Source organism: Stomoxys calcitrans, chromosome 5 (genome assembly GCF_963082655.1).
Source record: "Stomoxys calcitrans chromosome 5, idStoCalc2.1, whole genome shotgun sequence".
In the NCBI taxonomy this organism is placed as follows: Eukaryota; Metazoa; Arthropoda; class Insecta; order Diptera; family Muscidae; genus Stomoxys; species Stomoxys calcitrans.
In genome coordinates, this window is record NC_081556.1 from 58,517,367 (window position 1) to 58,545,227 (window position 27,861).

At 36.8% G+C, this 27,861-nt stretch overlaps 1 protein-coding gene across 1 annotated transcript; it reads left to right on the forward strand.

Annotated features, from left to right (window-relative positions):
* On the forward strand, nt 1-27,295 carry LOC106091409 (lissencephaly-1 homolog). The gene is made up of 9 exons (XM_013257922.2): nt 1-104; nt 18,015-18,185; nt 18,256-18,556; nt 18,623-18,779; nt 19,436-19,613; nt 19,697-19,832; nt 19,894-20,049; nt 25,009-25,204; nt 25,280-27,295. The coding sequence occupies exons 2-9, from the start codon at nt 18,148-18,150 to the stop codon at nt 25,351-25,353; spliced, it is 1,236 nt and encodes a 411-aa protein (XP_013113376.1). The 5' UTR covers nt 1-104; nt 18,015-18,147; the 3' UTR covers nt 25,354-27,295.
* The last annotated feature ends 566 nt before the right edge of the window (nt 27,296-27,861 follow it).

Genomic DNA, 27,861 nt, shown 5'->3' on the forward strand with positions numbered 1-27,861 from the left:
GGCTTAGTTCACTGACTGGAAGGTCTGTGAAAAAATCAATTGGGAAAATAATTTTGCGTAGTATAAAAAATCTCATTTAATCACAAATATTCATTAATAAACATGTAAGTAATTGCCATATGGAGCAACGATATAAGTTCTACACGGTTATGATGAAGGATCTTTTCTTTGGTATCTCGAATACGTATTACAGTTGAAAAAATTTGTGTTGTGTGTATGTGTATACAAAGTAAAAAACCTAGACCTGCATTGAAATCGAAAAAATGATTACTATTTCTTCTCTATAAAAAGTGTAAAATTATGTCTTAAAATCAGCTTTAACCAAATGATCATATGCTTGCAAAATTCGCCGAATATTAGGGTGCTCGATAATATTTATGTGCAAGTTAACCCTGGCACTAGTGCAAGTTTTGGCTATTATATTTTATTTTTTTTTGCGTTACGTTTCTTCTCGGTTATTCTTCCAAGATGGCCGTTCGTAACAGTTTTTAAGTGTCTCCGCTGACTGTTTTATATGGTGGTGTTGTTATGTTGTGATTTATTTTTTTTATGTTGACTTTCCCCAACGGGATATGTGATAAAGTTCTAGAGGAGGTGGTCTTGGGAAGTTCATGTTGCTGCCGACGATAAGCCCCGCGACGAGGGTCTTGAAAAAGATATTGCTAAAATGCTATTTTGATGCCTTTGGCATGTGTTTTGATATAGACCGTTTTTATACAAGAAAGATCAGTTTTTGTTATTGTTCTCTCTCATTCATATTGGAATTGGGATTTTCGACTTCTTGTTTGCGTTTTTTTTTTTGTCGTAACGATGACACATCGTTCACGTCAAGTAGTGTGTACTCCTCTCTGTAGGTCTGAATGTATAAGTACGTTTGTGTGTTTTCCGTGCGTTTGTGTATACCCTAGACTGGGCGAGTATATTTCAGAGCGAGTATGAGCACAAAGGTAACCACCAAGTTAACAAACCATCAAATCAACCTATCTATGAAGGTATAAAAATATGTTTGCGACCATTTAGCCATGTTTGCTTCCGTTCCCCCCCTTGTGACGCTAAGAAAAGTTCTTCCATCGCATCGTTTGTTTTTGTTTTCATTTCTTAGCGTCTTAACAGTCATCGATTTTTCAAGTTGCGTTTACATATGTACTTGCGAAGCAGTGATTGGAATTTCTTTCTTTTCTATTCGTTAGATCTACGTCTATTTCCAAATAAGAAATATTGTTTGTTTTTTTTTGTAATTGTTTTTTTTTGTAATTTTGTTTGTCTTATTGGCAAGCCACATATTTGTTTTAATTACAAATCTGCACTCTAATTTTGATTGGTTATTTTCCAAAAAAAAAAAAAAATACTTTCTTTCCTCGTCTGTATGGTTAACCTTCGTCTTAAGGGTGGTACTATATTCGCTTTTAGCGAAATTTTTTCATGGTTACCTATTTTAGATAAAAAAATTTTGAAGCAATAAAACTTCCCTCGGTAGGACATTCCCTCATTACTTTAAAAAAAATATTCAAAACGTGAAAAACATGTGTTTTCACCTGTGAAAAACAATTATAGTATCGGCCTTTACCAAAAAATTTTGTGTGTAACCCATTCAATGAAACATATGTTATGGGAAAAAATTACGGAAAGTGAAATAGAGTTTTGAATTTCAATCACAAATGATTAAAAATTTTTTTCATCGTGTTAAACTCAAACAAAATTTTTTGGTCTCTCGGGCCAACTCATTTGTGTTTGCCCCTAAAACTGACTTTTAATTCGTGTTCCTGGGGTCAAACCACATCTACACACCAAATTTAAACGAAATCAGCGGTGCGCCCTATAAAGTGCAGTTTTTCCCAAATCGCCTAAAGTTTAAGTTTTTTTTTTTTTTTTTTTTTTGGCAAAAATTAAATAGAAAAGCGGTTATTTGGGTGTTATATCGGGTTAAGTACCGAATAATATCAAACTCGGAACTGATTTTAAGGATCATATCAGAATTTCACATGAAAAATGTAACCGAAATCGGATCGATATTGCGCCACGCGCAGAAACCAAATCGGGGATTGGTTTATATGCGATCTATATCCGATTTTGCACCGGTTCAGACCAAACTCGGATCGAAGCTATTTGATCTATTTGCAATCCAATCTGACTTGCACTAAAAAAATGATGTATTCGTGCGACATTTTCGAGGCTCTAGCTTAGCTTCTTCGTTAGCGTCTGTCTTAACTTGTTAGTTACCGTACATTGGACAGACAGACAAACGGATGCATAAGCCTTAAACGCAAGACATTATTTGGGAGAGTTAAAATTGTATGCCCATACATTTTAAGTAATCCAATTAGTAATTGAGTTCGGAAATATTAAAAAAATTCAGTTTATTCTATGGCAATCGAATGTAAATTGCAAACATGCCCATGTACATTCCATAGAAGGGATACATCTCTAATATTAACCAATGATGTTCGATTCAAGCTAAAGCTCAATGATAAGGGACGTCCTTCTTATTGCCGAGCTCAGACGGCGTGCCGCAGACATTAGTGAAAACAGCAAATTTTGTTTAAAACAACGTAGTTTCTAAAATTTTAGAGGGAATTTCAGAGAATTTCATCGTTATCGTTGTAAATAGCTCGGTAGTGATGAGTACCAATAAAATATAACAAGTAAGAAAAACAAATGAGTATAAATTTAGCAATTCCCTTTTCTTTTCATTTTTAATATGCATACAACTTTACCCACTCGTTCATTTAATTTCATTTGTAAATGGCAGGCGATAACACAACATTCGGGAAATATTGCCTTACCTACATCCAATAATGTTTGTATTTACTTTTTCATTTCTGACTGACTGTGGGGAGCTTTCCCACTCTCCAAAAGAATGTAATCTGCTGAGCTAAAAGCACGGGGTACCTATTTTGTCCACCCTTGGCTTACATCGCTTTTTTAAGAGCGAATACCATATGGATTGATATCATTCAGCCTCCAAATAATGTAAATTCGTTGGCTATTTGTAATATCGGAAATAACATCAGAGTTTTTTTAAAATAAATTTTCCATATTCTCAATGTCTCTTCCTTACTAGTCTTAATGGAATTATCTTATCCTATAAATGGTTTATTGTATTTTGGTCAAAATATACTAAAATTGAGATTCTCGAGATGTAATCCTAGTACAGTTGAACATCGATTATCCGGGCCTCTATTACCCGATGTAACTGGTTTATGCATGCCGGTTAATCATGTTGTGCTTTTGATTTTGGGCCTCTGTTGTTGTTGTTGTAACCACTTTTTCATGTGGAGGTGGCGATCCTCGTCAAGCTCTTTTAGGTGAGCAAGCTCGTTCCGGTCCAAAGAACCGATCGCGTCGGGAACATGGTGGCCATTGGTTATTTAAAGTCGCCAATAACTCGCCTTGTCATATCGAGCACCGTAGGCACTCTGTATTTGTGCAAGAGTCGATAGCTCGCAGCTAAGCTTTTCGTGACAGCAATGAACACCACACAGATCGGACCTCAATGTTCCAGCTTGTTTTGTGCTCACAGCTATCCCGTGCCGGGATGGGCATCTGTTAACCGTGTACTACCTCTTATCCGTGCTCCAATAATGCTCCCCCTATTAACCGTACTTACCTCTATTATTCGCGCGCCACATGGATTTTTGATATAAAATTTAATAAATGGGTTATAGTTGAGTAAATGACTCAACAACAAAACAGAAAAAAGAGCACGTAAATTTCTTCTAACCCAGGAAAATAAGAATTGATTGAAGGTTTTAGTAAAAACGTGTCCGTTGATTTATTATCAAAAAAAAAAAAAATGATTTTGCCAAACAAACTTAATTGCGTTAAGGAAACAATTTTAAAATGTGGCTCTAGAAGCTAATCTATAGTCGCTTTGAAATAAAGCCAGTAGTGGGACGACATTTACTAAACAATCCCTTCGATAAGGAGTGCAAAGTGCTTTTATATACGTGTAAGCACACCCAGCTATAAATGTCCTGATATCTGATAAAGTTACAGTAACATTTCTTTCACCGAATTGCTTTATCTTGGAACAATGTAACACCACTAATTTTAGCTTAGTCCCGGCACGGGATTCGGTGTGTGTGGTGTTCTTTGCTGTCACGAGAAGTTTAGCTGCGAGTTATCAGGCGCGTCCACAGGTTGCGGATAGTGGAATTCTCCATACGGAATAGCTGTAACGGCAGTCGCGGACAATTAGCGGTATCTAGCGGAGAGTCTCAGTGAGAGGTCGGGTGGCACCGACTATTGCACAAATACTGAGTGCCTATGATGTTTTATGTTAGAGGGTATTATATCTTTTATACCAAATCCAAACTATTCTTGGGAGTGTGTGCAATTGCCGACCTAACTGGATAGAATAACACAAACACACATGAAAGCAATGCAAAAATTCTTGTCCCTCTCTTTCCTAATAGCTCTGTGCTTCAGTCATTGTTAAATAGTTGTCGTTGGTTGTTTATTCGGCTTATACACGCATTCTTTGTACCCCGCATGTGCTAAACTCCATCCGTGTCTCATTTGCAAAATATGCGATAGAATTATGCGGAGTTTATTTATAGTCAAACGTTGCCAATAGCAGATAAAAAAGATTGTTAAAAATGTGAATGAAACTTTTTCGCAGCGTAAAAATTAACGAGTATTACCTTAAGAAAAATCTGCAATATTTAAAGAGGAAAGAAAAACTAAAACCAGCGAAGTAAAGTAGGGCAGCGAACATAGTAAGAATTGTCATGGCAGATTGCTGGTTATGGTAGCGGTTTTTAAAACTTCACAAAAATTAGTTGATAGAGGTTAAATGAGGGACATACATCAATAAGCCCACAATAGATAGATATACATATCGATGGGTTAATATAAAAGGGTCACACTTAATGCTTGCCAAAATAGCGTTGTTTGTTTATTCTGGATGACAAATGTCAGGTGCACCTTGCCACAATATTTCGGATGAATACAATTGTAAATAACAGGTCTATAACGATTTAAAAAATGCCTTAGTCTCGATTACAAATGTCAGGTGCACCTTGCCACAAGATTTCGGGTAGATACAATTGCAATAACAGGACTATAACGATTAAGTCATGTCAAGTTTTTTCCGTCTCTTGTAAAGTAGTAAAATATCGATTTATGTATTTTTTATGTTAAGCCATCGATATACATACAGTGTCGTGCAAAACAATGTAATGACGAAAATATTCTACATACAAAGTTTTATAACCACCTTACTTGACATACTATAAGCTTTAAAAACCATATAAAATGTCAGTTTAGATTTAGCGTTTCATGCAGGTAATTGTGTAAGAGATCTTTGGATCCTTCATTGTTTCCATTGAAAAGCTAAAATAAGGATTTTGTATACAGTGATAGGAGTTGGGAAGTGGCGAACTTGTAAAAACTTGCTTTGTATGAGCTCTTGATTGATTTTAGAAATATGTTTCTTGTAACTTGTATGTAAAAATGTCGATGATTTGGACAATTCACAGTCGGGATTTGCATGACTTCGCTTCTTTTAATTTCTCTTAAAAAAGAATTCCTTTTTTTTCAGATTGACAAAATCTGCATTAAATTTGTGTTAAAACTAAGAAAAAAAGTTAAAAATTGGCTTGAAAATGAAATAACAGTAGCTGGAATAAGGGCTCTTATATGAAAACCGACTCACCGTGAATATGATATTTAAATTTCTGTTCAATTTGAAAGCTTGGAGTAAAAAAAGAGAAAAAAAAAATCATATTTTAAAAAATTTAAATATGACATTCATATTTTCTTTCGGATTTCCCATGAAAAAATTTTGCCCATGAACATTCCTTTAAGGAAATGGGGCAAACGTCTCACATATCAATGAGTGCAAGTTTTAAGCTCAATGATAAGTGGGCTCCTTTTTATAGCCGAGTCCGAACGGCGTGCCGCAGTGCGACACTTCTTTGAAGAGAAGTTTTACATGGCATAGTACCTCACAAATGTTGCCAGCATTAGGAGGGGAAAACCACCGCTGACAATTTTTTCTGATGGTCTCGCCAGTATTCGAACCCATGCGTTCTGCGTCATAGGCGGACATGCTAACCTCTGCGCTACGGTGCTCTTTTGGCGTTTAACTTTCGTAATTATTGCCCGTAGGTCTTTTATAGAGCATAGTTCTATAATTACCTAATCAAAGCACGTTTACAACCGCTTTTTATACTGCAATTAGACATTTTGTGAACGTACAATTATTTCTTCTCGGATAGGTTATTATTTTGCCTGTGCCTTCTACTTGAATATACGTTCATAATTACTTTGTGTTCGCTTTAATTTAGCCTAAAACATGCACATTTCACTATTATAACGTCAACAAATAAGATACTGATGGTTAGGTTAAAGTGGCAGTCTGCAACTAGACTCACTTAGACATTTTCGTCCATTGTGATACGAAAGTAACAGGAGAAGGAAGATATCTTCTACTTCCTACCGTTGAACCATCCAGATTGCTTTGAAAACCCTAACAACGTGCGAGTGTTCACATCCGCTAAATCAGACAAGTTCTCAAAGATATGAGAAACGAAACTGGAACTCCTTCTGACTGCCAGTGCGGGACACACACACAGCAGAAGATGTTCTATAATCTCTTCTTCCTCGATTTCCTCACAACTTCGACAAAAGTCGTTACTGGCAACCTTCGGTCTGTCAGCATGTTTTCCGATCAGACAGTGACCTGTCATGACGGTCATAATGACTGAGACGTTTGTTCTAGCCATTGACAGCAAAGCGTTAGACCTCTTCAAGTGTAGATTATGCCACACGATTTTGGAGTGCTCACATCCCTCTTTGTGGTCATCTATCATTCGTTGCCCTTCAAGCCTGATCCTGAACACTTGGCTTACATGTCGCTAGAGTCATACCCACTGACTCCAGGTCCCCTAGAATGTGTTAGGTCGCTCCTAGTCGCGCAAGCTCGTCTGCTTTACAATTCCCTGGGATATCTCAAGTGAATATTGAACTGATGAATATTATATTTCTTTGTTCTTTTAAATTTAAATTTACGAAATTCAATCTTTTTATCGCAGATTCTTTCACAAAAGCAAAAAAAAAATCCTTGTTTAACAATCCCTAAAAAGTTGCTTCATCTATACTAAAAAATATTGCTTTTGTTTTGCACACTCATGTTTTGACTTATTGCATTTATTTTTATATTTAAATTTTATAGATTTGTAAACTCCCATACTGAAGTCCCCTAGTAATTTTTATTGATCTGTGTTAATTTCAGATGTTAAAAGCTTTTTTGTTTGACACTGTAAGTCTTTTATCATCGTAGCAAGAATTAACATTTTATGAAAATGCAGGCACGTATAGTTGATGCCGCCGTTCGCTCAAGTGCAAGGCCTTTAAAATGTATTTTTAGGCCAAAATAAGCATACAATTGCATTGTGCGTTTACTTCTCACATTCTTTTGGCCATTCCCATTTCTCTAATTAATGTGGAGAAGCAAAGAACAAGAAGAAAGACACAAAATAAGTTCGTCATAAGATAAAAATGTAATATAAACCAGTAAGGAAAGGCAAAGGTAGGGCGGCCGAGCTTACAATACCCTAAACCACCGCTAACACATTCTAATTTTAATACAATTTACCATACATATTGAAATAGTGCATAGAACCTTGTAAGATTTTCTTACGATAGGGCCTAAATTATGGCTACTACAGCCTAAAAGGGTCATATCGGATGGAAAACATCAATGGGAGCTATATTTAAAACGGGACCGAAAATTTTATATTGGGACGTGAAATAAAACATGTCATGTCAAATTTTGTAAAGATCGGACCAAGATTGTGGTTTATATAGCCTTTAAATGCCGTATCGGATGAAAGATATATGTGGGAGCTTTTTTTAATTTTCAACCGATGTTGACGAAATTTTGCACACGTTTTTGGGACGTCAATTAATAAATCTCGTGGAATATTTTCTATATCTAATATTGATCCGATTTTATTCAAAATCAATAACGTTCGTCCTTGGGCCAAAAAAGAGACTTGTGCAAAATTTCACAACAATCGGACAGCAAATTCGACCTGTACCTTGATCACTAGTATACATGGACAGACAGACAGACGGACAGACTAGCTATATCGAACCAGGAAGTGATTCTAAGCCTATCGGTATACTTATCAATGGGTCTACCTCCTCTCCTTAGCATTGCAAACAAATGCACAAAGTTATAATATCCTGTACCACAGTGGTAGTGCGGGGATCATAAATCGATTCCCAACAGAGATTTGTCTATCGCTAACGCTGTTATTACAATGTAAAGCAAATCGCCAAGTAGATCAGTAGCACTGCCAAAATTACCTTACCTGTTAATGTTAATTTTACCCATGAACATTCCACTAAGGAACAGAGGCAAACTTCTCACATATCAATGAGTGCAGTCCGATTCAAGTTTAAGCTCAATGATATGAGGCCTCTTTTTTATAGCCGAGTCCGAACGACGTGCCGCAGTGCGACACCTCCTTGAAAAGAAGTTTTACATGGCATAGTACCTCACAAATGTGGCCAGCATTAGGAGGGGAAAACCACCGCTGACATTTTTTTTCTGATGGTCCCGCCAGGATTTGATGGGCGTTCAGCGTCATAGCGCAGGAGTTAGCATGTCCGCGCTAACTCCTGCGCTACGATGGCCTCCTTACACTTACCTACACTTTCCAAAAAATTTTGTCGCGTGAAACCTGGATTGACAATTAATTTCAGTTTCAGACCTATATATGAAATATTTTCTTAGGTTTTAATGCTAAAAGTTAGATGGTATGATTAATTTAAACTTTCGCCTAAAATATAGACAAATTAGAAAAAAAATTATATGTTTAACTGCAGAAGTTTCTTAACTATGAAAAAATGGATCACTCATGTCTTCGGTATTTTATGCACATTTTAGAATACCACATCTGTTGAATTATTTTTAACGGCAAAATTTCACACTCATAAATAATTACTGTAATTATAGTACAAGTTTTCCAGTAAAGCAGAAATTGATATTTAAAGATATTCTTGTATATTTTTAAAAACTTACACAAGTGGTTCCTTGTTATTTTCTCATAGGCTTTTAAATATTTATCATTTACCTGCAGTGTCCTCGATTGGCATTTATGAATTCGGAAAACCTATGCCTTTCATAGCAGAAAAAAATACACAACTTTATTATGGTACATAACCTTACCTCAACGGCCTAAGCAACCTCAATGGCTTTAATTTATTCTACAGGACCACCTTAACCTATTAACGCCTGACCCTCGGACCACTTTGTCCGATTTTTATGAAATTTCATATATTCATTATTTAGAGGATTTATATTGACAAATTAATTTGTTTTTTAAAAATTTTGAAAAAAATTAAAATATTAATGTTATTTCTATTTCCTCAGCCGTCTATGCTTTCTAAAACTATCAAATAAACCTATTTTAGCTGTATCAAGTTTTGTGAATATGGCCGTTAATATTTTATGACCATTTAGCGAAGAAAAGTGGATTTTAATGACTTTGACATAAAATCGCACCTGCTGTTAAAAGTAGTAGGCTTATCGCCATTGATTTATTTTTTTTTTTTGATATAGAAACCATCAAATGCAACTAAACTCTGAAAAGGTTTCCAAAAATCTCACTCCTAAGAATTTTGGGAAAAACTATTGGTTGATTTTTTATACCCTTCACCACCACTGTGGTACAAGGTATTATAAGTTTGTGCATTTGTTTTCAACGCTAAGAAGGAGAAGAGTTAGACCCATTGATAAGTATACCGATCGGCTTAGAATCACTTCTTGATTCGATTTAGCTATGTCCGTCTGTCCATGTATTCTTGTGATCAAGGTACGGGTTTAAGGTCTACATATGTGTGCAAAATTTTATAAAAATCGATCCAGATTTAGATGTGGCTCCCATATATATCTTTCATTCGATATGGACTTTTAAGGCTGTAGAAGCCACAATTTTAGTCCGATCTTTACAAAATTTTGCATGGGGTGTTTAATTTGACGTCCTAATCCGGTCCCCTAGAATGTGTTAGGTCGCTCCTAGTCGCGCAAGCTCGTCTGCTTTACAATTCCCTGGGATATCTCAAGTGAATATTGAACTGATGAATATTATATTTCTTTGTTCTTTTAAATTTAAATTTACGAAATTCAATCTTTTTATCGCAGATTCTTTCACAAAAGCAAAAAAAAAATCCTTGTTTAACAATCCCTAAAAAGTTGCTTCATCTATACTAAAAAATATTGCTTTTGTTTTGCACACTCATGTTTTGACTTATTGCATTTATTTTTATATTTAAATTTTATAGATTTGTAAACTCCCATACTGAAGTCCCCTAGTAATTTTTATTGATCTGTGTTAATTTCAGATGTTAAAAGCTTTTTTGTTTGACACTGTAAGTCTTTTATCATCGTAGCAAGAATTAACATTTTATGAAAATGCAGGCACGTATAGTTGATGCCGCCGTTCGCTCAAGTGCAAGGCCTTTAAAATGTATTTTTAGGCCAAAATAAGCATACAATTGCATTGTGCGTTTACTTCTCACATTCTTTTGGCCATTCCCATTTCTCTAATTAATGTGGAGAAGCAAAGAACAAGAAGAAAGACACAAAATAAGTTCGTCATAAGATAAAAATGTAATATAAACCAGTAAGGAAAGGCAAAGGTAGGGCGGCCGAGCTTACAATACCCTAAACCACCGCTAACACATTCTAATTTTAATACAATTTACCATACATATTGAAATAGTGCATAGAACCTTGTAAGATTTTCTTACGATAGGGCCTAAATTATGGCTACTACAGCCTAAAAGGGTCATATCGGATGGAAAACATCAATGGGAGCTATATTTAAAACGGGACCGAAAATTTTATATTGGGACGTGAAATAAAACATGTCATGTCAAATTTTGTAAAGATCGGACCAAGATTGTGGTTTATATAGCCTTTAAATGCCGTATCGGATGAAAGATATATGTGGGAGCTTTTTTTAATTTTCAACCGATGTTGACGAAATTTTGCACACGTTTTTGGGACGTCAATTAATAAATCTCGTGGAATATTTTCTATATCTAATATTGATCCGATTTTATTCAAAATCAATAACGTTCGTCCTTGGGCCAAAAAAGAGACTTGTGCAAAATTTCACAACAATCGGACAGCAAATTCGACCTGTACCTTGATCACTAGTATACATGGACAGACAGACAGACGGACAGACTAGCTATATCGAACCAGGAAGTGATTCTAAGCCTATCGGTATACTTATCAATGGGTCTACCTCCTCTCCTTAGCATTGCAAACAAATGCACAAAGTTATAATATCCTGTACCACAGTGGTAGTGCGGGGATCATAAATCGATTCCCAACAGAGATTTGTCTATCGCTAACGCTGTTATTACAATGTAAAGCAAATCGCCAAGTAGATCAGTAGCACTGCCAAAATTACCTTACCTGTTAATGTTAATTTTACCCATGAACATTCCACTAAGGAACAGAGGCAAACTTCTCACATATCAATGAGTGCAGTCCGATTCAAGTTTAAGCTCAATGATATGAGGCCTCTTTTTTATAGCCGAGTCCGAACGACGTGCCGCAGTGCGACACCTCCTTGAAAAGAAGTTGTACATGGCATAGTACCTCACAAATGTGGCCAGCATTAGGAGGGGAAAACCACCGCTGACATTTTTTTTCTGATGGTCCCGCCAGGATTTGATGGGCGTTCAGCGTCATAGCGCAGGAGTTAGCATGTCCGCGCTAACTCCTGCGCTACGATGGCCTCCTTACACTTACCTACACTTTCCAAAAAATTTTGTCGCGTGAAACCTGGATTGACAATTAATTTCAGTTTCAGACCTATATATGAAATATTTTCTTAGGTTTTAATGCTAAAAGTTAGATGGTATGATTAATTTAAACTTTCGCCTAAAATATAGACAAATTAGAAAAAAAATTATATGTTTAACTGCAGAAGTTTCTTAACTATGAAAAAATGGATCACTCATGTCTTCGGTATTTTATGCACATTTTAGAATACCACATCTGTTGAATTATTTTTAACGGCAAAATTTCACACTCATAAATAATTACTGTAATTATAGTACAAGTTTTCCAGTAAAGCAGAAATTGATATTTAAAGATATTCTTGTATATTTTTAAAAACTTACACAAGTGGTTCCTTGTTATTTTCTCATAGGCTTTTAAATATTTATCATTTACCTGCAGTGTCCTCGATTGGCATTTATGAATTCGGAAAACCTATGCCTTTCATAGCAGAAAAAAATACACAACTTTATTATGGTACATAACCTTACCTCAACGGCCTAAGCAACCTCAATGGCTTTAATTTATTCTACAGGACCACCTTAACCTATTAACGCCTGACCCTCGGACCACTTTGTCCGATTTTTATGAAATTTCATATATTCATTATTTAGAGGATTTATATTGACAAATTAATTTGTTTTTTAAAAATTTTGAAAAAAATTAAAATATTAATGTTATTTCTATTTCCTCAGCCGTCTATGCTTTCTAAAACTATCAAATAAACCTATTTTAGCTGTATCAAGTTTTGTGAATATGGCCGTTAATATTTTATGACCATTTAGCGAAGAAAAGTGGATTTTAATGACTTTGACATAAAATCGCACCTGCTGTTAAAAGTAGTAGGCTTATCGCCATTGATTTATTTTTTTTTTTTTTGATATAGAAACCATCAAATGCAACTAAACTCTGAAAAGGTTTCCAAAAATCTCACTCCTAAGAATTTTGGGAAAAACTATTGGTTGATTTTTTATACCCTTCACCACCACTGTGGTACAAGGTATTATAAGTTTGTGCATTTGTTTTCAACGCTAAGAAGGAGAAGAGTTAGACCCATTGATAAGTATACCGATCGGCTTAGAATCACTTCTTGATTCGATTTAGCTATGTCCGTCTGTCCATGTATTCTTGTGATCAAGGTACGGGTTTAAGGTCTACATATGTGTGCAAAATTTTATAAAAATCGATCCAGATTTAGATGTGGCTCCCATATATATCTTTCATTCGATATGGACTTTTAAGGCTGTAGAAGCCACAATTTTAGTCCGATCTTTACAAAATTTTGCATGGGGTGTTTAATTTGACGTCCTAATCCGGTTTCGATTTAAATTTACCACTCCCATATATATTTTTTGTCCGACATGTCAATATTTCAATAGGTATGCAAAATTGAATTCTGAGTAGTTTTGGATATAAAAAATTGCTGACTTTCGACAAGCCAATTTTCACCAAAACATGACCTTATATGACGGGGAAAATTTTTTAACTAGTTTCATTCATCCACTTTACACTAATACGCCAATTTCATTAGAGTGCCCCTTTCCCAAATTGGAGCTCGAGCTAGACAGCTCTTTTCTTGGGTATTTTTCTACCCATTTGTCATTAATGGGTTAATAATAAACACATTGCCAATGCAGGGTGTTTTAAAATTTTATTGACTTCGTGTTTACATTTAACCACACACATGATGAGTGGTAGCATTTTTTTTAATACGCCCACTCATTGTTTATAAGCTGTGTTATTGCCATATTTTTAGCTGATAGCTTCAAAAATAGTGTATGGCAATACACTATTTTTGAATGTAAATGCTTCTGATTTGCGTAGTGATTATTTTCATCCAATTGTTTTGTAAATATCAATAAAATCCATTGGTGCTGTGAATTATTTTGAATTAAAAATGCACATGGTGGAGTAGAGGACAATTTAGAACCCTTCCATATGCCATTTATATTTTGAAATGAGGACCATTCGGCTAAGAAGGAAGTCTTACAAATGTTTGTATCTCTTTAATAGTGCGCATGCCCGATAAAAACAATCTTTCACTTATGGCCTGTTCTAAAGTTGCTTCTGGTCGACGTCACATTCCTTTGTATATCGATTATTATGCTGTTTATTTATAATTGCAAGTCTACCACATATTTTCGAAGAAATGTAACATCTTGAATATCTGATACTCCCACTGCTACTTTGGTTGTGAGAAGTTCTTCTACTTTTAATATTTAATCGACCTTTAGCGAATTCTTATCCCATCGCCCTAATACTAGACTAGATTTACAGGTAATCTGTTTGTTTACCTTTTGTTTGCCCGCGTTGTTTTGGTGTATTTGTATTTTATTGCCTTTCCAATGTTTGGGCAATAAAATGACGTGGGACTAGTTGTCGACGGCTATTGCTCGTCATCATGGGCACGAAACGGTCCAGCAAGAAGTACGCTTACGGTCACAATGGCCCAAACATACGTACTACTTAATAGAGTCCGCTCTCATGGTGACATGTTAGTATACTCGCAACTTTTTGGCGATTTTCTGTTATGACTCATTCATTAATAGTCGTCATCTGTCAGCTGAAGACCAAGATTTAATGGCCTGCCAAAGACACTGCACTGCAATATGCCGACATACATACAAATTTGTATGTTTATTCGATTGAACCAGTCTATCTGTTGTATGTCAGCAATTTATTTAGGGATGTTGACTGCTTTCAAGCATTTTATTGGTTTCATTGAATACCAAAATTTGGTATTAAAGTTTTTTTTTTTTTAATCGGAAATCGGCTGGAGTCTCACGCTGACTTGTGTAAAAATATCTAGCTGACATCACACCTGCTTATGGGTAAATTCATCGTCTAACAAGTTTTCTAAAACAATCTAATGAAATAAATGTTATAATCCAAAAGTATGTGTTGTATAAAAATCTCTTTAAAGAAGTTAGGCTTGTGGCAGCTACCGTGTGTTGTTGTTATTGTAACAGTCTTTCGTCTACTTGGTTCTGTTGATTATCCAGATATTAAAACTCTGCGACTAAGGTGGGGTGTGCCCAGAGAGATCTGGGTCTGGCTGGGCGGTTAAACTGGTGTCATGTGGTCCCAGGTCACAATCGGGACACACATCCAACACGTAGGCGACAATCCTTGCTCTGTAGGTAATTGAGCCAGAACTATTCTAGTTTGCCGGGGGAGGTCAATTTCTTCAGTTGAATGGGAGCGGTCGTTCTCCAAGGCCCACATTAACCCGATAGCTATTCACTGCATCTGCTTCCGTGTCTGCATGAATATTGTTTAGACCCGCTTGATGCCGCTTATATAGAGGTTCCCTCTGGTAGCACTGAACCTCACGCTCTAGATCATATGGATCCACCTTAAGGCTTCTGGGCGGTAAATACCTATCAACAAGATGATGATTTGGATAGTCTCTGCGATAACAGCCCAGATGGTGGAGGTGGATTGTGCTGTTGGCTTGATTGGTAACACAGGAAAGTCAATGAACTATTTTTAAAAACCCCAAAAAGCTAATGAATAGATGCACATTAAATGATTCCACACAATCACGGTGTCCACATTAAAGTACATAATTGCATATTATATAAAAAAAATATATTAGGAAGAATATAGTTGATCATTGGGATCATAAATTGGTGATATGTTCGAAGCCAGCAGCACTCTGTGATGTGGGAGAAGTGCTGCCTCATCCTTAGCAGGATATTAAAGGTTATTTTCCACATAAGTACGTAACATTCGATTAGGGCCTAGCCTTGCGTATTTTAAACTGGGTATCTTATGAACTGAAACCAGGCGGTTCGCGTTACTGGAGGAGATACTAACTTCTGAGACACGGGGGCTTTTTACAATTTAGCTAAGTTTATATATGCATTATATTTGAAAATATCATTTTGCGAATTAATAGGTTTTCTGGAAGCTGCGACTATTTATGGTCCTATAAAGTCATAAATGCATTTTGTACAGTGTCGCATTAAAGGCTGCATACTATACAGCGTCCCGCCACGGGATAACAGTGAGCACCACACAGGCTGGAACAAGTGAGGTTTTATCTGTGTGCTGTTCAGTGCTGTCACAAGAAGCTTAGCTGCGAGCTTCCGGGCGCGTCCACAGGTTGCGGATAGTGGAATGCTCCATACGGAGTAGCTGCAACGGCAGTCGCGGACAATCAACGGTATCGAGCGGAGAGTCCCAGTGAGAGGCCGGGTGGGCTCACTTTAGGCCAAATATGAAATATGACTCAGTGTACTTGCAATACCCAAAAATATTGTTTTTCAGTACCACGCCAATATCAGAATTTTAGCCTTTCCTCTTTGCTCGATACTAGTGGAATGTAATTTTATAATACAATTCTCCAATGCAAAACTATGACAGCCAGTAGTACGTACCGGATTGACCCGATGCAGGCCTTCATCAGCAAGGGCACACTGCTACAACAACAGAGAGCCTCCCACTAGCGACATCGAATGCTAGCCGCTTCATTCGGAGATTGTGTTTGCTCTGGAAGATGGTAGAAAAGAAAAATTAGAAAAACAGATAGACATACACCATATTGATTAGGACGGACGTACATTCGATTAATCGATTATCCGTGACCTTTCAAATAATCGAACAATTGAAAATTTTCCAATAAACAAATAATCAAATAATTTAGAACGGTTAATCGATTTATAATTTTGATGATAAAAAGCTTGTGTCTGCATTTTTTGATCTTTTGGGCCCTACTTGGGCAAAATTTTATTTGATTGGCATGAGAATTTTTTGGTTTTACTTCAAAAAGGATGATAAAATAATCCAGATGCAACTGCTCTAGCATAAAATCTCAAAAAAATTACCCATTTTGTTTTATTAGATATATTAATCGATTAAACGTTTAATCGATTTCGGTCTTGTTCGATTAATCGTTGAACCTGAGTTTTTAAAGAAACGACTTGTTCAAAAATACAAATAAATGTAGTATTATGACAAGCTGCCGAAAAACAGGAAAGGGTAGATGGAAAACCAAGGCACAAGACTTTCCTTGGCAACTCATCAGCTGTCTCGTTCCCTGCCACTCCTGCCTTCCCCAAAAGGTCGAAAACCCAGTCTTTACCTCACATAGCCAGAGCCTTCAGAATCTCGTGTATCGCGACAGTCCGATTTGGCAGCCGCTCCTATATCGACATCGTCTTCAGTTCGATTAGAACCTTCGCCTCAAAGACGCAAGCAAATAAATGAAGACACGTGCCAGTTGCACCCTTTTAAATTTTGACTCATCCGTCTATAGGTTCCGGGAATAGCAGGATACACCCAGCCTAAATGTTTCTCAGTCCATCCCGTCAACAAGAGAAAACCAGCCTTGTAATAACACGTCACACCGTCAAGTCGCATCTCCCTCTCCCAGAACAGAAGAAAGCCAAAAGTTAGATCAGTGCTAAGTTCCTGACTCCCTCAATCTAACGGCTATCTTCGTTATCAAATACATATACAGGGGCAAATGCCTAATATCGAGTTTGGCAGTATCTCTCGTACCGCAGCCCGATGCCTACCAGAATCCATAAACGAGAATCGGCCGAACCCCCTCCAGCTTAGTTTCTGGTCAAGAAGCACGCCCAGGTACTTGGCCTCTGATCATTGTCCCATCCGTGGCCCTTGCAAATCCAGACAGCCACCCTTGAACGAGGTACGCACAATAGCAGAAAGAAATCGACCATCCCCAATGACGACTTCAAGATGGCTACGACCATTACAATGAGGAGGTCCTCACGTCCATCTCGTTTTTCCCGCCTCCAAGGTGGAAAACACCGCGTTTAGAGAGTCGATGCTATACACTTTGTCTTATCGTCATTTACTGTCAGACCCACTTTCACGACTCTTTCGATCTTTTCATATGCTGCAGTTATTGCTTCGATTTCGTCGGCATAGGCAAGCAGTGTTTGAGATCTCACGATAGGGCGATCGTTAAGGCCAAAACAGAATGAGCGTGTTGTGCTTTGTTTTTGAGTGTCTCGTTGGAAAATGCAACTCTGCAAAGTTAACCTCTCCTTGGGTCTTTTCCAGGATTTGGCGCAGTGCGAATTAATGATCTACGATTGATATACCAGGTCTATAGCCGCATTGCTAGAGATCAATTACTTCATTTACTTTAGAGTGATAAGTGGCAATTAGCAATTATTTAATACTACCGCCTTAAATGTTTTATGCATGTATATGAAATAATTTATCTTTTCAGATTTCTTTAAAGTGCTGTGCACTAAGAAGTAGGAAAAATACCTTTAAAGGATAAATAAATATCTTGGTTATCAGCACAAGGTTGACATTTATCTGTGAGGAATAAAACAAAACCAGATTCAATTGAGAACAGCATGAAAATGGTGTTGTCGCAACGGCAGCGCGAGGAGCTGTAAGTATAAGAAATATATTAAAATTGTGCTGAAGTGAGATATAACTTTTTTCTGCTTTCGATATTTTAGTAACCAAGCGATTGCCGACTACTTGGGCAGCAATGGATACTCAGAATCATTGGAAGCTTTTCGCAAAGAGGCCGATCTCAATGGGGAAACAGAAAAAAAATTTGGTGGTTTACTCGAAAAGAAGTGGACATCAGTTATACGCTTACAAAAGAAAGTAATGGAACTGGAGGCTAAACTCTCGGAAGCGGAAAAAGAGGTTATCGAAGGTGCTCCATCAAAGGCTAAACGCAGTCCTGGTGAATGGATACCAAGGCCACCTGAAAAATTTTCTCTCTCTGGTCATCGGGCTAGCATAACGCGAGTGAGTTCTATACTTAACACGGACTGGATTTGGCTCTACAATTTGTTATATTTATTCTTCTTCTAGGTTATATTTCATCCAATATTCAGTCTAATGGTATCTGCTTCCGAAGATGCTGTTATCAAAATTTGGGATTTTGAAACTGGAGAATATGAGCGCAGTCTTAAAGGTCACACAAATTCCGTGCAAGATATTGCATTTGATGCTCAAGGCAAACTTTTAGGTATGCATATAAGTTTACATTGAAGACGACAAACACAACTTCCAAAACATGCACAAACATGTGTAAACTGGAAGCAATCGTAGCCGTATGAATAGAAAGCCCATTGCTTGTGCAGAACACATGCATTGGGAAAGAATGTTAAGGTCAAAACAGAATGGACACATTGCTTTTGGTATCGCGTTTTGCTCTGCTCTTCAACGCTTGCAGGTTTCAGCCTGTGCTTGTATGTTCGTCTAAATAATAACATATACTACGAACATAGCAAAAAAATATATCGCGTAACTAAATCACATAAACTTTATAGTTTTAAACAAATGCAACTCTGAAATTTAAGAAAATATCAAATGAGCAGCGCTGCAAACTTTGACACGTTAAAACGGGCGTCATTCTGTGTTGCCGTATGCGAATTATTATATTCGAACTTTCTCGGGGTCAAGGTGACGCACGAAATAAAGCGCAACGCGCAAATCTTGAACTTGGTTAGTATTTTCACAATAAAATCGATATATATGCTACCATGCAATGTTCGTTTCCAAAGGCTAAACGCATCTCATAATGATGTTTTTCTGCTATCCTCTGACATTCCTTTTCCATTGCAAGAGAATTTGGTCAGTCTCAACTTGAAAGAGAACTAAAAATATTTACTTTTCTTTTAGCATCGTGCAGTGCTGATTTATCCATAAAACTGTGGGATTTCCAGCAGAGTTATGAATGTGTAAAAACAATGCATGGACATGATCACAATGTATCATCTGTAGCTTTTGTGCCAGCTGGTGATTACGTGCTTTCGGCGTCACGTGACAAAACAATAAAAATGTGGGAAGTCGCCACTGGGTAAGCATACAAGGCTATTTGTTTGATATTTGAAATGGTCGATAGCCATTGTTTATTGTGTATGTTTTTTTTTTTTTTCTTAGGTATTGTGTCAAAACATTCGTTGGTCACAGGGAATGGGTACGTATGGTGCGTGTACACATGGAAGGAAACATATTTGCATCATGCTCAATTGATCATTCAGTCCGTGTTTGGTCGATAAATTCAAAAGACTGCAAAGTGAGTCAGTTTTTGTTAATAACTTATTCACAATCATTGGCATCTTTCATCTTTATAACAGGTTGAATTGCGCGACCACGATCATACAGTTGAGTGTATTGCTTGGGCACCAGAGGCTGCATCTTCAGCTATAAATGAAGCAGCTGGAGCTGACAACAAAAAGGGCCATCATCAGGGTCCATTCCTGGCATCTGGATCAAGGGATAAAACCATTCGGGTAAGAATAACAAATCCTAACTTGACTATTTTTTTTGTTTTTGTCGCGATTTAGCTTTTCAACTCGAGATACATACATTTGACTAGGAATGTGAGAAGAAAGTGATAATTGCACTAGATATCCGCTAAATCAAAGTGTGTAGTCCGATTTAAAGTTTAAGCTTTATAATAACGGTCCTCCGGTATTGGTAGGAAAGTTTTACAATTTGCAAATTCCACTCCAAATGGGTACGTTATCCAACAAATTAGGTGGCGCACTGCTGCAGTTATCTATAATTCTGTTCAGGGCAACCTTATTCACCCTACGAAACCGACTTAGATTTTCAAATTCCTCAATTTCGCCCTCTAATATCTGATACTTAGTTTCAAGATGTCTTTCTCCACTTGGCCTTCCATCGGAGTTTTTGTTTCCTCTTCTGCGTTTAGCATCGGGTTGTTTTTCATATCACTTTTTTTCCTAGTCAACGTAATCGTTGTATTTTAATAGGTTAACTATGCTGAGGTCGCCAAAGATTTCATACAGATCGTGGTTTGTATGACGCCAATATGCTCTATCAACGCAAATTGGTTGTTGTTGTAGCCACATTTTCATGTGGAGGTGGTGATCCTCGTCATGCTCCTGTAGGTGAGCATGCTCGTTCCGCTCCAAAGGACCGATCGCCGCGGGAACAGAATGGCCATTGGTTATTTAAAGGCGCCAATAACACACCTTGTCAGATCGAGCATCATAAGCACTCAGTATTTGTGCAAGAGCCGGTGCCGCTTGGCCTCTCACCGAGACTCTCCGTTCGATACCGCTGATTATCCGCGACTACCGTTGCAGCTAATCCGTATGGAGCATTCCATTATCCGCAAGCTGTGGACGCAAATTGGTCCATTAATTTTGCGACCAATCTTTCTCTCAACAACGCCCGTTTTGAAAGTACCCATGCGTCGGAATCATAGTAGTGTACGTTTGTATGGCGAGAGATAGCTTTGTTCGGGAACTGCCTACTAAATCCAAATCTTGTAGTCAAAACCATTCTTCATTTAGTTTCAAAAGCGCTTCGTTTATGTCGGTTGGATACCTTACAAATGCTAAAGGGATAACCACGACTGAAAATTTGTTTCTGATGTTCAGCCTGGATTTAACCCCATGCTTTCAATGTCATAAGCGGACATGTTAATCTCTGCGCCACGTTGGCGCTAGCTCCACCACAAAGCCGTATCAATATCGCAACTGTACCAAACTCAGACATGACTTCAAACCACTTTTTAAATTCGGCGAAAAAATAGTTGTGCGTCGATCTGTCTCTCTTGAGTTGTTGTTGTTGTAGCCGCGATCGCTGTATTTCATTCAGATTAGTTCGTTTCGCCTGGCATGTAAATACACAGCGAACCAAATGTCTGATGTCAGACAAATCTGAACCAATTCGGAAGACTTCCGGCAAGATCTTACCGTGTTCGTTCTTAATTCTGTTCAACACTCTGAGGGAGTTTTTGAACCGACAATTCTAAATGAAATCTGAACGATATCTGACCGTCTTTTCGTATGGGTTCTTTTTGAATTTTTCTTCGGACTGTTCAGAAGGAATGCTGAACTATTTCTGCACTGTTTGTCTGAGGAATTTTTGTTCCGCAAGTTCCGAAAAAATTCTAAACGATGTCTGAACGTGTCGGATTTCTTTTGTCTTCTTTTTTGTGCTTGCTTTTGCATCGGTAGAAATTTTTTCCGGACAGTTCGGAAGGATTTCAGAACGATGTCTGACCTCGTCGAATGTTTTTGAGTTTTTTATGTTTGCTTTTTTCCATATTTTTATTGGAGGCCACCGTAGCTCAGAGGTTAGCATGTTTGGCTGCGACGCTGTGTGAGTTCGAATCCTGACGAGAACATACCACAAAATTTTCAATCTTGGTTATACCCTCCAAATTCGGGCGACATTTGTGTGGCACTATACGCCATTCGAACTGTCGGGAAACAAATTCAATTTTGTAAATATTCTTTTATAATTCGGTTGGAATTCTACAACACTACTTGGAAAGTACATCCGAATTCTACAATTTATTCCAGAATTCGGTAGGAAATCGTAAGACAATTCAAATTTTCTTTTCGAATTTCTCATAATTTTGGTTCAGAATGCTACAATTCTTTAAGAAACGCAGAAACATCAGATTTTCCTCCGACATTTCGTTCTGAAATCGTGTCAATAACTCCTTAATTTTTCGTTAAAAATTCTGACAGACTTCAAATTAGGTTAAGTTTTCCGACTTTCTTACAAACTTCTGACCGAATTCTGAACGTTTGGTTTCCTGGGTCTTTTCCAGGGTATGCGCATCTTCCGACTCATAAAGTAAAGCAATAATCTTTTCAATCGTGCCATTGTAATTAAATTGTTAAACTGAGGGACTCTCAAGCCCTTGAACGCGAAATTAGTGATTGAGTGTTACTGCTGCACACAGTGCCGCATGGCAGATGGTATTATTTACACCCCACCGAGACAAAACGGTGACAGATTCGGTTTCGGCAAACCAATTGGAACCGGGTTTCTCTTCAATCCGCACAAGGACCAAAAGAGTAAAAGTTTGTTTTGAAAATTCTAGTTGTAACGAAAAATTGTGAATCAGAATAAAAATTGGAAACAGAACTTTTTTGACACTTTCAACTATTTTTACCTCTCTATAACGAATACAGAAACGCTATCCGTAATTTACTGTATCCAGTAAATTTTAGAACATAAGGATGCCCGCGATGCTTTACAGTGCGTTAGAATTGTAAAAACAAGTACAATTTCGTTTGAGATTGGGTTAACTTTTAACCGGGATAACGTGCAAAATTTCAAGGCCGTAATTCGTCCGGGTGCCTTTCAGCAGGCCACTAAACTAAAATTGGTCACCTCGGTATTTGAACAATTTTTCTGACTCCCAAATTTTTTGAACCAAACAATATTTGTAGCCTTTTCCACAGCCAACCATCTTTGCCTGAAATGGGTATTTAAGTTTAAAAATTCAAATTATCAAATTTTTTATTATTTTTTCGATTCCCACTGTGTGTTTGTTTATTTTTGCACTTAGGGCGAATTAAACTTTTGATCAGTTTCCCTACAATTCTGATCAATTTTTCTATAACGAAGTTTCTCTTTACGTCCATCGTTGGCCAAGTGCTTGGCTCGATTCCACGCTATATGGGTTATTCCAACTCTCTTTTTGTACAGCAGATACATGTGTGTCTCGGGCGTCCCCTCCGTTTCTGTCCTTACGGGTTCCAGTCTCGGACATTTCTCGCTATATTATCGCGCGGTATGCGTAGGATAGGACCCAACCAAGTCCATTTCCTCTTCCGAATTTCTACATCGACAGGGGAAGTGTTTGTTCTTATTTGCAATTCATCATTTAAAATACGGTTTGACCAGAAAATTCAAAGTAGGCAGCGGTTTATAAAAACTTGAATTTTGGGGGGCCATAAAAAAATAGATTTCACACAGCCGTTGAAGATTCTGACTTTTATATTATGTGTCGCACTGCGGGGCGTCGTACGGACTCGGCTAGAAAAGGAGGTCCCTCTATCATTGAGCTTGAAACTTGAATAGGACAGCACTCATTGATATGTGAGAAGTTTGTCCCTGTTCTTTGGATCCTTGGTTGTTTTTCATGGGAAATTTACATTTGTCACTGCATCTCCAAACTTTGTTGAGTTGGAAAAAGGCGCTTCTACCCTTGTTGATACTTTAGCGTACGTCTACTTCTGATCCTTCGTGCTTTGTTATTTTGCTGCCAAGATAGGAAAAGTAATCAACATCTTGAATGACATGGCCGTTTATAGTGAGCGTTGTTAAATTTTTTGTTCCTATCCACATCAATTTAATCTTAAGCCTAGTACTGAATTCAAGTTTTCACAACTGTCAAAACGCACTATTCAAAAATGGTGACGAAGATAATGCGAACACATTCCGTAAAAGTGGTACTGAGTTCTATGAGCAAAATAGTAGCGACAAGTCGCTGCATCAGGATAAATTTCGCAAAATTTTAATTGCAAATGTAATTAAATGCTCGCGAAATTGGCCGAATCAACTCTGCTTCAATACTGTTGTCGTTACACTTTATGGGTAACAACATTTTATCCAGGCACGGGATAACTTTGAGCACCACACAGGCTGGAACTTTGAGCTGAGATGTGTGTGGTGTTCATTGTTATCACTAGAAGCTTAGCTGTGAGCCACCAGGCACATCCACAGGTTGCGGATGATGGAATGCTCCTTACGGAGTAGCTACAATTGCAGTCGCGGACAATCAGCGGTATGGAGCGGGGAGTCTCAGTTGTAGGTCGAGCGGCACCATCTCTTGCATGCATACTGAGTGCGTATGATGTTCGATTTGACAGGGCAAGTTTTTGGCGCCTCTAAATAACCAATGGCCACGATGTTGCCGCGGCGATCGGTCCTTTGAACCGGAACGAACTTGCTCACCTACAGGAGCTAGATTAGGATCGCCACCTCCACACATAGACATGTGGCTGCAACAACAACAACTTTTCAAAATAGCTCATGTAATTTTGTGGTTTAAAGCGAGCTCTTTCCCTTAGACAAAAACATAAAGAAATCAGCTGTTTTTGTTGTCAGTCGAATGAAAGCAACCCCAAATTAAATTGTTTTCACATATTTATGATTTAGTCAACCTTCTCACAATTTTTACGCCGAAAAAACTCAGATTTGCTAAAATGTTTAGGTTATGTTGGCAAAAATGATGAATCGTAAGTAAATAGACAATGTTGACAGACACTTTAAATTACATGTGAATACAAAAAGTGACATGTCTTAAGACAACTACATGCCGTGGTATAGCGGCTAAGACAGCTCTTTTTTGGGTTTTTTTCTACCCATTCGGCGTTAATGAGTTAAGGAAGAAATTCTACATGTTATTTTGAAGAATTTCGTTCATAAAAAAACAATGAAACTCTACTTTTGTTTTTTTTTTGTAATTCAAGGTATGGGACGTGAGTGTTGGTATGTGTTTGTTCGTGCTCTCCGGCCATGATAACTGGGTGCGCGAATTAGCTTTCCATCCCGGTGGCAAATACTTGATATCCGCCAGTGACGACAAAACCATAAGAGTTTGGGATTTACGTAACAAACGATGCATGAAGACCCTATATGCACATCAACATTTCTGCACTTCAATTGGTATGTATCAATTTTGGGGTAACACATGCAATGCCAAGCAAAAAAAAAATAATTCAACTTGTTTTTCTTTATTAGATTTCCATAAAACACATCCATATGTCATTTCGGGTAGCGTAGATACAACGGTGAAGGTTTGGGAATGTCGTTAAGCCAATAGTAATTACAAACTGTGGGACGGAATACAATTTGCTTTGGTCGATTTGTGTACTCCCTGGTCAGGAGATGAACATAAAATAATGTATTGTTTAAGAGCTACAATTTACTTCAATTAATGCAGATAAAATACACACACACACACACACAACCTATACATAAATATATATTTATTGATTATAATTTAATTTCGAAAAACAAAAACAATATACGAATCTTGTGATTCACCTCTATTAATTATAGATTACATATAAAAATTACGTTTAAACGAAAAATGGCAAACGCTATTGCTAGAAAGTGCAAAATTCTCACATTTTTTCTTTAGGCGTAATCATGTTCGTGAGTCGAAAAGAAAAAGTTTGCCGCCGATACCAATTACAAGGGATCCAATTAATTGCGATTAAAAACGAAAAATTCAAAATGGAGAGAAAGAACCAAGTCCCAACATTTTCTACAGAAAATGTCAGGTATCTGCAAACTTTTCTATTTTCTCTTATTTTGTAAGTATTGAGTAGAACTCAAATCGAATGTTATGTGTACGCCTTATAAATAATTGTAAACAACATTTTTTTAAGTTTTTTTTTCGCTTGCTGGATTATTATTCATTTTTTTTTATTTCTATATATACAATCATTATACTAGAGTTATGATTTTATAAAAACAAAAAGAAAATAAAACATAAAAAGCCGTGTCCCTTTAAATTTCAAGTTCAAGTAGAAAATTTAAGTTAATTTTAATTCATACATTAAACTGTAGGGCTTTTTTAAGGCGAATTATATAACTAAAATTACTATTAAAGCTATTAATTAAATAACAATAACAACTAAATAATAATATTATTATTGTATGCATAGAGATATTTGTAATGGATAACAGAAAATATGTAATACTCTGTTTTCTATTTAATCAATACGCCCGCCACCCACCATCAAATGATCAAATTTCAGGCCAACATTATAAACAATAGAACCAGTTCTTAATATCTATTTGAAACGATAATCTGCACCGCATAATTGCTCGATAGAAACTGAGACATAGAGCGAACACACAAAATTGTACAAATCAAAGCTCTTGCGTGTGTAATTGTATGGAGAAAGCTTAAATTTTTCTTGGAGTGTAAAATAAAATCCAAGTCATACATGTACATGTTCTTAAAACAAATCTATGTGTCTAATTTTCAATAAACAGTATCGTAATTATGAAAATATATGCATAAATGGCTACAAACAGAACCTACCTACTACTTGTTTCATTGAGAATGCACCTACCTTCTCCATCTCTGGGTCGTGTATACCAAATGTTGGCATACTTTCAAAATTTGTTAATGTTTCTACACTGAAAGTCGCTGTTTTTCGTTTTTACAAAGCCCTACCTAAGACGCTTTTCCTTAGTTGCTTAGATCTGTTATTGTTATTATAAGAAACTGCACACCTAAAATATAAAATCCATATTTAGAAACCTTGCACGTACACACATTAGAAAAGCTTAAGAATAACCTCATTCACCGCCTCTCAAATAATATCTCATAAATAATTCAGAAATGTCTCATGATTCAATAAAGATTGCAATAATTATATAGAGATTATTGTATTTTTCGAGAAAAAAAAAATAAATTCGAAATTAAAAAACTTTGTTTTGAGAAATACTATCAAATATGAATACATCTCAAAGTATCATAGTTGTATAATTGTTTTGCAAAATCTTTAAAAGGATGTACGAATATATATATATATATATATATTTTTCCCATTTTGGAGACAATGGCAAGACAACCTATAACCATGGCATTATTATTCGAACAAATGAAATATGATAAAAAAAATTAAGGACAACTATAAAGAATCCCCATATATTCTACATTCACAATGTGTAAGGAAGAATGTTTGTATTAATAATAAACATTTACAGTATACATACATACAATCATACATACCTAAATATGCTCAACGTTGTTTTAATGCGTAACTGGCTGGTAAGTAGAGAGTGGTAGAGAGCAAAATCGGTCATGGATTGGGCGTACAGATTTGAACCACAGGCATACAGCGACCACTATGGTGTTTCCAAAACCTTGCTGGAAGGGTTGCAGAAGACACTTCAAAGAGTTGAAAGCCACAACTCCTGAGTTATGACAATGCAATATAAGAATAAGTAAAAAGAGGCTCTGAACAAATCCTGGGGCCGCATTACCGGATACGTGAACGAGCAAATCGTTCGTAATCTCTCTATTGTTAACGAACATTTTTGAAATTTAAAATCGTAAATGTTTAAATCGATCATAATTCGTAAAAATTTGACATAGACACAATGTCTAAAAAAGTTGTATAACATCCATTAAATGCGAGATGATGTTTCATTCGACAAGAAAGCACACTCGATCACGTATGCGGTAATTCGGTATGCAGCTTCATGAAAAATGCATCCGAGTCATTAAGGAGAAGAGAGATTATAGACTCTATAACTATTTTTATGCCTAGTGATACAAGAACTATTCCCGGACACACATT

Bases quoted from the DNA above. Each gene is read 5' to 3' on its own strand.
- LOC106091409 (XM_013257922.2), top strand. From the start codon at position 18,148: ATGAAAATGGTGTTGTCGCAACGGCAGCGCGAGGAGCT. The intron at 18,186-18,255 runs GTAAGTATAAGA...TCGATATTTTAG, and splicing joins CAACGGCAGCGCGAGGAGCT to TAACCAAGCGATTGCCGACT. The intron at 18,557-18,622 runs GTGAGTTCTATA...TTCTTCTTCTAG, and splicing joins ATCGGGCTAGCATAACGCGA to GTTATATTTCATCCAATATT.